At 54.2% G+C, this 11235-nt stretch overlaps 2 protein-coding genes across 2 annotated transcripts; both read right to left on the bottom strand.

Moving 5' to 3' along the window:
• Positions 1–552: 552 nt before the first annotated feature.
• LOC119556969 (serine/threonine-protein kinase par-1-like) lies at positions 553–7872 on the bottom strand. The gene is made up of 9 exons (XM_037869479.1): positions 7565–7872; positions 5794–6541; positions 5657–5720; positions 4761–5047; positions 3535–4686; positions 3193–3474; positions 3029–3123; positions 1259–2966; positions 553–1187 (listed from the first exon to the last, which is right to left on the bottom strand). Exons 2-9 carry the CDS (start codon positions 6415–6417, stop codon positions 1080–1082), a joined length of 4320 nt encoding a protein of 1439 aa, XP_037725407.1. The 5' UTR covers positions 6418–6541; positions 7565–7872; the 3' UTR covers positions 553–1079.
• A 466-nt stretch (positions 7873–8338) lies between these two features.
• On the bottom strand, positions 8339–11220 carry LOC119557485. The gene is made up of 4 exons (XM_037870254.1): positions 10927–11220; positions 10584–10869; positions 8984–10522; positions 8339–8917 (listed from the first exon to the last, which is right to left on the bottom strand). Exons 1-4 carry the CDS (start codon positions 11039–11041, stop codon positions 8779–8781), a joined length of 2079 nt encoding a protein of 692 aa, XP_037726182.1. The 5' UTR covers positions 11042–11220; the 3' UTR covers positions 8339–8778.
• Between the last annotated feature and the right edge of the window lie 15 nt (positions 11221–11235).

Below are 11235 nucleotides of genomic sequence, written 5' to 3' on the forward strand. Positions count from 1 at the left end.
GGAATAATGCCCACCCCGCCAATGCCAAGCGGAAGCACCTGGAGTCCAATCGCCAGGTGAAGGCCAATACGTGATTCCCCATCCTTAACATCTACGCCATTGCCTTCTTCGTCCTCCGTCCTAGCAGGATATGATATATATGTGTGCCATTCTGATGATGAGTACCCCGAATTTCATGTTTAATGATCTGTGGTAAGAAACTATGCACATATAATACGATCCCAAGATCCCCTGGTGATCGCCGTGCCTACAAACACGATTTCTAGTCAGATCGTCCCTTCCATGCACAAACACACACACAAACACACACACACGAAAACACAGATCACCCATCTATATCCAAGTCTATATAATGTAGGAACTCCAGAAGTATATTGCATTTTATACCAAATGACTTTAATATCTGGTTTACATTTGAATTCCATGTTTAAGAACAATCGATGTTTTAGTTTTTTTTTGTTTTGCTTGTCGCTAATTATTGTACCAATACATAATAGATATATCCATATATGGATACACCCTATCTATGCCCCCAATAAATGCTTCGAATAATTGATATATGTAGTTACGTTGTTCTCATCCACCCAACTCCGAATTTTGAACTCCGAGGACGAACTCCGAATCCGAATCGGAACTGGGGGCAATACAATAGTGTATAGTGTAATCATAAGTATAGCTATAGCTTAACGCTATTATTATCAATATACATATTGTATATGTCTGCGTGTATGCGTACGAAACTTGGACTACTTAAGGCTAGTAACACAACTAAATCATCCAATATTGCGGCATCGCTCGGTTCGGCATTGATTCCATCAGCTCCAATCGAGGTAAGTCCGAATCCAAGTCCCAATCCGATACCGATTCCGATTCTGATTCCGCATCCATATCTGTATAGGTATACGAACTTGTATAGGCTATGTATATGTATGTATGTGGGTGTATATCGTATATGGATCAAATAATTCGTAATTGCGATTGCGAGCTTAATAAAAAGGTGGCCTCATTCCGGCCCTCATTAGTTCGATGCACCACCATCCCCATTCCCATCCCCATGATATCCATCCTCCTCCTCCGCCTTAGACGGACTCCAGGTGCTCCGATATCTCCAGTATGGGACTTTCGCTGAGCGGCTTCACCAGCGACTGCCAGTTAGGTGCAAACAGGCTGAGCACGGGCGTCGAAGTCTGGGAAAGAGTGGAAATGTTTCTTGATTCTTGATTCACTGGTTTTGGGCTTGAGGATCTGGGATGCTCACATGGTAGTCTGACTCCAGGCTGTGCCCGTGGGGCGTGCCCGGCTTGCATTTGACCGTGGGCGTGCCCGGCGCTATGGACGGTGGCGCTGAGCAAGAAACCCCAGCCGCAGCTCCTCCTCCTCCGGAAGCTCCTCCATTTGACGCCGGACCCGAGACCTGATCGGATTGACTGATATAGGAGGTCTTGAGGTTCATCTGGCTGAAAGCATGGGCTCCGGGCATGGTCATGGAGTGCTGAAGCCGTGGAGTTCCGCTCCTGGGTCGATCGAGCAGGGCCAGCTCGTACAGCTCGTCGGTCAGGTGGTGTTCTGGAGCCGGAGCCGGCGGCGGTGGATGACCCAGGGTGTGGCCAAAGTGGTGGTGCTGCTGCTGGTGCTGCAGCTGCTGCTGATGATGGTGATGACGACCGGCCAGTTGGGCCTCCAAGGCGTACTGCTTCTGGAAGAGCTGGCGTTTTTGCTGCAGCAGACGGTGCTGCAGGAGTTGCTGCTGCAGCGGTGGCTTCTGCATCGGCGACATGGGAACGGCCACGCCCACTCCAACGCCCACGCCCAGCGGATGGTGAGGATATAGTCCTGGTGGGGGCGGCGGCGGAGCATAGCATCCATGGCCATACACATCCCCACCGGCCACCGTTTCCAGAAGCAGCGGCGTGGCCTGGTGACCCGGATGGAATAGCGGATGGTGGCCATGGTGATGCTGGGCAGGATGTCCATGGTGATTGGGCAACGTCAGCAGCGGATGATGCTTGCCGGGCAGAGCGTAGAATTGACCATTTGGAAATTGACAGAGTTCCTCCAAGCCGTAGGCCTGGCCATGTGGATGAGGATGCTGATGCTGATGGGGATGGGGATGCTGATGAGGATGCTGATGAGGATGCGGATGGTGATGGGCATGTGGGTGGGGATGCCCCACAGACGCCTCCTGCTGCAGCTGCTGGATCTCCAGCCAGCCATGACGCTTGGCCTGCTCGTAGCGATAGCTGCCGTAAACCCGACTGGTGCCCAGCAAGGAGCCGGAACTCAGGAGACCCTGGGCAACCAGGCCATCACTGGCCCGTCGGCCCTCGCGAAAGTGTATGGGCGATCGCTTGTCCAGGAACGGTACAACGCTACCATTTGGCGGCGGCGGCGGCGTGGGATTCGGAGTGGGCGTGGAGGCCGAACTCTGCGGGAGACCCAGCCCGAGGGCCAGGGCACCTGGCATATGGATGCACGAGTTGTGGCTTCCGTACAGCGATCTTTCCGACGAATGCTCCGAGGAGATGGCAGCCGGCGAGGCAGAGGCCGGGGTGGGCGTGGCCAGCATCGAGCTGGAGCCCATGCACGAGGGCAGACTACCCTTGCCGGAGGGCAGGGCGAAGTCCAGGCTGTCGTAGGGACCGCTGCAGTTGCTCTTGGAGGAGCCGCGACTCAGGTTCTGGCTCAGACTCTTGGAGTAACTGCCAGCGCTGCCGGCAAGGACGCCGCTGGAGGAGCTGCTACTGGCATACGAACGCATCCGGTGGCTCTGGCCGGAGGCGGCGGTTCCACCGAGGTGGGTCAGATCGCTGCTGGAATGCGAGGTGGGTCCACTGCCGTTGGCGGCATTCCCACTACTGCTGCCCTTCGACTCCTGCGAGGCCGAGCCCGGATCGTTGCCCTGGTCAGTCTCGCAGCCCTCGTCAGTGCTGGAGCTCCCCTGAGCCAGCACCTTCTTCTCGGAGCGGCTGGTGGGACACAAGGTGGTCGGTCAGGTTATCAGGACAGGCATTCGATCCGAAAGACTCACCTGTCGCCATTCGATTTCGGCTCATTCATCTCCTGGCCGGAATCGCCGCCGCTGCCATTGGTGCTGCCCACGTGCCCACGACGCTTGGCCCGTTGCTGGAGAGGATTGGGATTAAGAGATTAGAGTTCAACGTCGTTGCCTTTATCCTGTTCACCATCACTCACCTCCACGGGCAATGGGCTCTCCTGGAGGGTCTGGAACAGCTTGCTGGCCTCGGCGGACATCTTGTAGCGAAAGCTTTGGCCGAGATTTGCCTTGGAGTCGAAGCTGCTCGAGCTGGACATGGTCTTTATCGACTTTCCGTTCATGTCTCCGGGGCAGGAGCCCGATGTGGGTCCCGGTGCCGCTGCACTGGATGTGGGCGTGGTGGAGGCGGGCGGAGGAGCGGCTGCTGCGCCGGGTTCCACCTTTGACGCCTCATCCTTGCCCTCCGCCACCGCTGTGGACTGCAGATGAAATGGTTGAGGCGATAAGCTAGAAAGTGAATCCAAGGGATTGAAACTCACCTGCTGCAGCAGCGCCCGGCAGTCTTCGGTGCTCTGTTTGATGATGTACTCGCTGATGGTCTGATGGAGCTGCTTGGACACCAGAGGCACACCTACTCCTCCTCCAGATGCGCCAGGTCCTGGCTCCATCATCTCCCGGCAGCGCAGATTGGCCAGCGAGGGATTGTTGTCGATGCTCAACGAAATGGCCACTGGCCGATGGCTCCTCGGCGAGCTGGAGCTCAGGCTGTGCCGCCCGACCCTCGAGGATGTGGATGAGCAGTTGGAGGGAGCCGGCGAGGCGGCCGATGGCAGGGGGGTGTACCGCAGGGGCAGAGGTATCCCGGCGGCATCCACCTCGGCGACGGCGGCGGTGGCGGCTCCTCCTCCATTGAGATACCCGGCCAGGTGGGCATGGCCGGGCAGGGGAAGTGGCAGTTGCAGGGGGCCGTACTTGGCATAGTACCCTGATCCTTGTCCAGGATCCGGGACAGTGGGCGTGGCACCGGCGTGGGCTGTTCGCTCACTCATGAGCACCGTCTGATGGCGGCTAAGTCTTTTGTGGCCCTGATCCTTGGCCAGGATCGAGCTGGTGGATATTGTCTTGGACTGCTGCTGCTGCTGTTGCAGCTGCTGCGGCGGCGGCTGCTGCTGCTCGATCTTGGTGCTCTTGTAAAGCATCCGACTGGCGGCCGCGGCGGAGGAGGATGAGGATGAAACGGAGCTGGATCCTGAGCCATTACTCTGCTCCTTTTTGTGGCTGACGCGATCCTGCAGGAGCAGGTAGATGGCCGCCACATGGTCGTAAGTATTCTTCTTGAGACTGGCCCGCGTCTTGTCCGGCCCAATGCCGACATACTCGGCCATGATGCGCAGGATGTCCTCGCTGGGCTCCAGACCCGCCTGCCGCTCGGCGCCCAGGTTGTACTTGGCAATCACGACGTGCTCCAGGAGCTCGGGGCACATCCAGCGGTGGCGCTTGATCTGCTCGATGGTGTAGCGCCTCGTGGGCTCCAGCACCAGCATGCGGCGTATGAGGTGCTCGCACTCGGAGCTCATGAAGAACGGAATGCGGAAGCGGCCGGACAGCACCCGATCCCGTAGGCTTTGCAGCGTGGATCCGTCAAAGGGCAGGGCACCGCAGACCAGCACATAGAGCACCACGCCGAGTGACTGGGAGAAGAAGGGGATTGGATGGATTTTAGGGTCAGATTGGGCAGTTGTCAGGACTGGGACAGGACACTTACCCAGATATCAATCTCCGGACCCGTGTACTGCTTCCCCTCGAACACCTCGGGAGCGGCGTACGGCGGCGATCCGCACCAGGTGGCCAGCAGTTCGCCCGGCTTGAAGTGATTCGAGAAGCCGAAGTCGGCTATCTTGATGTTCATGTTGAGGTCCATGAGCAGGTTCTCCGCCTTCAGATCGCGATGCACGATGCCCTTCTTGTGGCAGTACTCCACCGCTGATATGATTTGCCAGAATTTGTAGCGGGCCGCCGACTCGGACATCCGTCCGTACTTTGCTATGTAATCTGGAAATATCCAACAGATCAGTTTTGGATTGTTAAATGGAAAAGAATACCTCTTATTTCTTAGCTTAATTTTATCGCTTTGAACAACTAAATAAAGATTCTCTAGTGTTATATCATGCGCGGTTCCAGGGGGGGATATAGGGGATAGATCCCCCCACTTGGGTTAAAAAGTATATGTAATATGTATTCTATTCCAAATTTTTGATTTCTACTCAACACATTTTTTTTATATTCCCTCCTCAACCAAGTTCTGGATCCACCAATGTGTTACAAAAGTTTCAGGCTTAATTCTATATCGAGGAGGTAAGATGAGAAAATACAACTTTCGGTTACCTAACTACACAGAACAACAGTTTCAGAATCAATTTGACATTTAAGGAATATTGGTTAAATATATATATATATTGGAAATTGTGTTTTTCCATAAGAATAAATACTACACGGAACCGGGTTTTATATAGCGTCCATGTTTAATGGCGACCGTATTTAAGTAATAATTAAGTTATGTTATATATGAGTTATGTGTTCTAGATCTTTTAAACCAAGAGTACCGACCTCAAAACATATAATATTAAAGACAAATAATAGACTGTTAAGGCATTTACCCACCAAAGATCTCGCCCTGGCTGGCATACTCCGACACTATGTAGATCATATTCTTGGTCTCCATAACCTGTGGGGTGAGTACAATTTAAATGTAGACCACGATTCTGGTGAGGATTTGGCCAACGGGAAAAGCTGCTCACCTGGTACAGCTTAATGATGTGGGGGTGCTTCAGACGCTTCATGATCTCCACCTCGCGATAGACCTTCTGCAGGTTCGTCTGATCCAGCTGAGACTTGTCGATGATCTTGATGGCCACCTCGTTCTTGGTGATTCGGTGCCGGGCCAGCTTGACCACGGCGAAGTTGCCCTTGCCAATGGTGCGTTCGATGTCGTAGAAGCCCACGCGCATGGGCTCCTTGAGTTTGAGCAGGTCCTTGCCAGTGACGCCGCCAGGACCCACCGCCGTGGACGTGGGACTGGGTCCGGGCGTGGAGCCTCCACCGCTGGCAAAGAGCTTCTGGGCCAGCAGGGCATCCTTGCAGGCCACCAGTGCGTCTATCGAGGGAGCACCGGCACTGACGTCCAGGAGAACAGAGCTCCGGATGCCCTCCATTTGGGGTTGGTGTTGACATTGCTTCTCCTGGGCTTCCGCTTCGCCCTTGCCATTCTGAGGAAGCTGCTCCTGCTGCTGCTGCTTCTCCAGCTGCTTCTCGTGCTTCTCCAGCGGCTGCTTCTTCGGATCCTCCGGCGGCTGGCTCTCCTCAGACTTGGCCTTGGACGGGAGCTCATCCTCGCCAGCGGCCGCCGCCTCGCACGTGCTCATTTTCGAACTGCGCCACCCTGGGCGGGTAGCCGGAGACTCACACGGAGAGCCAGTGCCCGGGAGAGTCGGAGATTGCGATCGACAGCGAGATGATGATGATGCACATGCTCCCGCGGCAGCGCTCCTGCACGGACAGAAAAAACAAACCAAAATGTAAGTTTAAAGGTAAAGTGAAATGTGTTCACTAAAAAAATGTTATTAAATTGTAATATTATAAATACAAAGTAGTTTCGTACATATTACTATTCTTTTCAAATTAGATTGCTTGGTAAACCCGAATTATATGAAGAATCCAAGCGTATTTAAGAACCACAGAATGATAAAAACAAACTTTTGCTCTAGACTAACTGAATTCTGAAAATATATAGAATATTTTCATGGTTTTGCGTTTGAGATTTAACTAAAAATTTCAAAATCTTTGACTTATATTGTTTTTTTCCTATGTAAGTGCAACGGATAGAGAGGTAGTTTTGAGAGGAGGGGAAAGGGACAGTCGTCCCTTGATAAGAGATTAGCTCAGCTATCTGCCTGTGTATGTGTATGGCTTTCGGACGTTACAAGCCAGCAAAGCCACACTCTCTCTTTTTACCCCTCTCTTTCTCCGGCAGTGTTGCCTCAATTCCAGAGGGAAATTTGTTTATAACGGAATCAAGTTTTGTATATACACTTGCCAAAGTTCTTGGTAAATCTACTTCAATAATAACAAGGTAAATTCACACCATACAGCACAAAAAGGCGCGTATTGAATAGCAAATACTCCACAGAACTAGGAAAAGTTTTAAATTCGCTAGTATTGCACATTAAACAAAAAGCACTCGACAAAAATGGCTGTTGTTGCACTTCCGCCTTCAAAATGGCTGGAAAATCCAGCCCCAAAATGGCCTAACTGCCAGCACTGCTGTTGTGTGTGTGTGTGTGTGGGTGCTAGTGTGTGGGTGCCAGTGTGCGGGTGTTTGTGTGCGTGAGTGTTGGTGAAAAATCAATAAGCAGAGCAGCCGCATCGCATCGCGGAAATCACGGATATCCCTCGCCTTGGCCATGTCCCCTGCAGGATTCAGTGCAGCAGGACCTGCTGGTCAGGCACCAGGTGGCAGTGCCACAATCAGGAGATCCAGCTGCCCTCCTCGAAACCGCTCTCCCGAATTACCGTTAGAGGTGCAGGCGTGGAAAACACAAGCGTCGCCGGTTGTCAAAGAAGGAGTTTCGAGCAGGAGCTGAGCGGAGTTCAAGCTCCTGGACACACTGGAGCAGCTGAATCCGGTTATGGGCAATGAGAGGATGAACGTTGGCGAGGATCCCAATCACATCCCGTTCGCGAAACGCCACAGATGCGGCACGGAACGGCACAAACAGCACACACACAGTCGCTGCGACACACACGGCGGATGGCTGGGAAACGTGGCTGCCTCCAATCCCGAGCTGCGTCCAACTGGCGTCCGCATTTGACGCAAGCTCGGCGCTCGTCTGCCCCACTCCGCCCACACGCCACTCGCCCCTCGTTTTCCGACCGCATCCATCAGCAAGGGTTGCCAAGTGAGCGCCAAGTGCCAAGTGCCGAGCACCGAGCATGCGCCAACTTTTCCGAGGGGTTGGGTAGTTCGTCGGTTTTCCCGGCCAGCAGCTCATTCAAATTGCCCGCCATTGGTCGGTAGCTAGTTTTCCAGTTTTACTCATTCAACGCAAAATCAACCGATATATTTTAAACATATGCAGGTATATTCAAAAATAATGCTTCAAAACCTTTATTTTTATATTTATGTATGTATTATTTATTATATCTTTATATTATATTATATATTTCTTTTTATATTAACTTTCTTGTCCAACTAGAGAGTCATTATAACCAAGTACTGAGTACTGACATCCAAACTATCAGCTAAATATCCAGCATATTCTATAGAAATCAAAAGTTCATCGCTTTGGATATGACCACACATATTTATTTCTTACATTCATATTCGCTGGAGGTCTTACAATACGTATTTTGTACAGTGGAACGGCTGCCAACGGGTTCTGGTCGGTCCACTCTCTACCTCTCTGTCTCTTTCTTCGAAACGTGTCACCTCGCTCGCTTTCAAGTGTGTGGGCGGGCGGGCGGTTGGACCGACGGGACCTGGGATCCGGTATCCGAATTGCTGGCGCCCGCCCCAAATGAAGTCGGTTAGTATATACACGGACCGAAGCAACTTATGTACACGGAACAGATTTCACAAAAACACGCTAAAAGCATTCTTAAATTACGGGCTTGTTCCACCCCAGCGATGCAGGGTCCAGATCGCCAGGAGTTTTACTCCGCAAGGCGATGGCTCCGCGTCTGCATTTGCTGGGGATTGGTCTCGTTTTGATTAATATATCGCTATCTCATTTATCGTTCTGAGTCTGGCCAGGATCGAGCTGCTCCTTCTCCCCGTAGCAGCGCCGCTTGAAATCGCCGAAGAGATCGGGACGCGGCTGAAGACCCTGCTGCAGGTGATCTACGCTCACCGTCTGTGTGGTGTTCCTAGAAGATTGAAGTTCGTTAGAAATGTATCGCATTTGAGAACACCTTATTCCCATTCATCCTCACCTGGTTTTGGTGAGCACCGTGCAACCGTGCTCCACCGCCATGGTCAACGAGTAGAGCGTGGCCAGGTTGCATATGCTGTCGGGCTCATGGAGCTCGATGTCGGCTGCCAGCCGGATCTGCGTCTGTTGCGGATCCTGCAGAAATCGGGCGATGCGCTCATTAACGCTCATCTTGATGCTGAATCCCGGTCGCTCCCCGTTGATGCGGCGACAGCCGGCACGGATTTCGCGCACCTCCTGCCCGTGAGCCTGGCCTGGCGGCGATGAGGAAAGGAAGGGATTCGAAGTTTCGCCGGACATCTCGCTCTCGATTTGACGGGAAACGGGCATGGTACCATCGGCGTTCGTTTCCATCTCCGAACCGGCATTCAAAATCTCGATGGGTTCAGAGACACTGGCCGGTTGGAAGCGGGATAGATCCTGCAAAGATTCTGGCAGCTGGGCTGGAGACTTCGGTGTCGGTTCCATTCCCACCGCACCCGCCTCGGTCCCGGACATCAGAGTGTCGTCTTCGCCAATTGTATCATCTGAGCGAATTTGAGGCAGTAGTGACTTCTTGGTGAGCTTCCTCTTCGGATCGTACCTGGCACCGGGTCCGAATTCGTTGCCCGGCCAGTCGGTGAGTTCGTCGTCGCCCTCGCGGTCGGTGTCGTGCCGGCGATGGCCACCGACCTCCGCCTCGCTGTCTGAGGAGGAGCTCAGGGAACTGGAGCTCAGGAAGTCGTAGAGTTCGCTGCAGTCCATGGACTGAGCCTGGAACTGGAGTGGCGGCTGTGGAAGCGTTTGGAAGCGGCGACGGCGGTGCGCCTTGGAGGAGCTGCTATGTACGGGCACCTGCCCGTGGGTCTTCTTGCGCATCGGCGGAGCTGCTGGTAGTGTGCTCAGCAGCAAGGCATCAATATCCGTCACAGGCACTATGGTATCCATCCTGAAGGAGTTCAGGTTGGCGGAAGTGGCCTCGCCACTTGGCGGGGGCAGTTTCTTGGCCACATTCGTCTGATCGGGCAGCTCCTCCATCTCCTGGCCCGCGCCACCTGTCCCCCCTGGCTGGTGGCTTTTCAAGTCCATGTCCTTGTTCTCAGTCTTTTGGGTGGGCGTGGCCTGCTGTCCCTGGGCAGCCATGCGGTTGATCTTCGAGAGCAGCCCCTTGTTTAGCGGCAGCAGGCGGTCGCTGAGTGGCTTCGATGTGGAGGAGTAGCTGCGCGGGCGCATCCTCTGCTGGTGATGGTGCTGCTGCTGCAGGTGCGGCTCGTCCAGTTGCGAGTGTGGCGAGGCGTACAGCTTGACCGAATCCTGCTCGTGGTAGCGATCGCGGTTGGAGCGCTTGCGTTTGCCGCAGAAGAACAAATGTGAACGGTGTCCAGTGGGGTCCGCCTTGAGCAATCGCTTGCGTATGGTTCCGGTGGCGGTGCCGCTGCCACTCAGCAGGCCGGGCTGCAGCGGCGACTCAGTGAATGTGTGCGGCGTGTCCTTGCTGAACTCGAACTCCATGGACATGCGCTTGATCTTGCGCTTCCTCCGCGAGTTGGGCTTGTAGAATCTGTGGGTTGGCCAGAAGGTTTAGGGACGGACTCTCGCGCGAAGAGGACGGGCAATCTCACCTGGCTGGACTGAAGGTGGTCTCGTTAAGCGAGTCCGACTCCAGGGCGCCCATGCGTCCGGGCAAAGCCAGTGGCAGACGCAGAGGCAGCATCGCCTCCGCCTTCTCGTCCGAGTCGCTGGCAGGCAACTTCATGTTGTGCGTGTCCAATCCGTCCACGTTGGCACTTGGGTTGTTGTGTTGGTGGTGGTGGTGGTGGTGGCCATGATGACCGTGGTGGTGGTGACCCTGGTTCAGCGCGTCCGTGGGACTGCTCGAAGAGTCTTCCGTGGGCTGGGGGGCGCAGGCTAAGCAGATGGGGGGGTTACCTCGCGGCAGGGGCCGGCTACAATCGCACTACTTACGCAGATTGCCCGTGGAACGTGTCCTGCGACGGGAGCCCCACCTACCGACGCCACTCGCCCTGTCCATCAGCGTCAGGTCCAGAGCCAACGTCAGGTCGTGCGAGAATTGATCCATGGCCGCCCGCTATCCGCTGTCCACTGTCCCAGTCCTCTGTCCTCCGGTCCGCTCGCCTCGACTCAGGCGCGGCGCATTTATTCGCGTTGAGTTTCGCACGTGCAAACAAGAAACAAAAATGCATAAAAAAAAAACCTATCGAGCCGTATCGCAGTTCGATATTGGGAGGCGTTATTTGGCAAAGCCTATCGGCC

This window comes from Drosophila subpulchrella, chromosome X (genome assembly GCF_014743375.2).
Source record: "Drosophila subpulchrella strain 33 F10 #4 breed RU33 chromosome X, RU_Dsub_v1.1 Primary Assembly, whole genome shotgun sequence".
Lineage (NCBI taxonomy): Eukaryota > Metazoa > Arthropoda > Insecta > Diptera > Drosophilidae > Drosophila > Drosophila subpulchrella.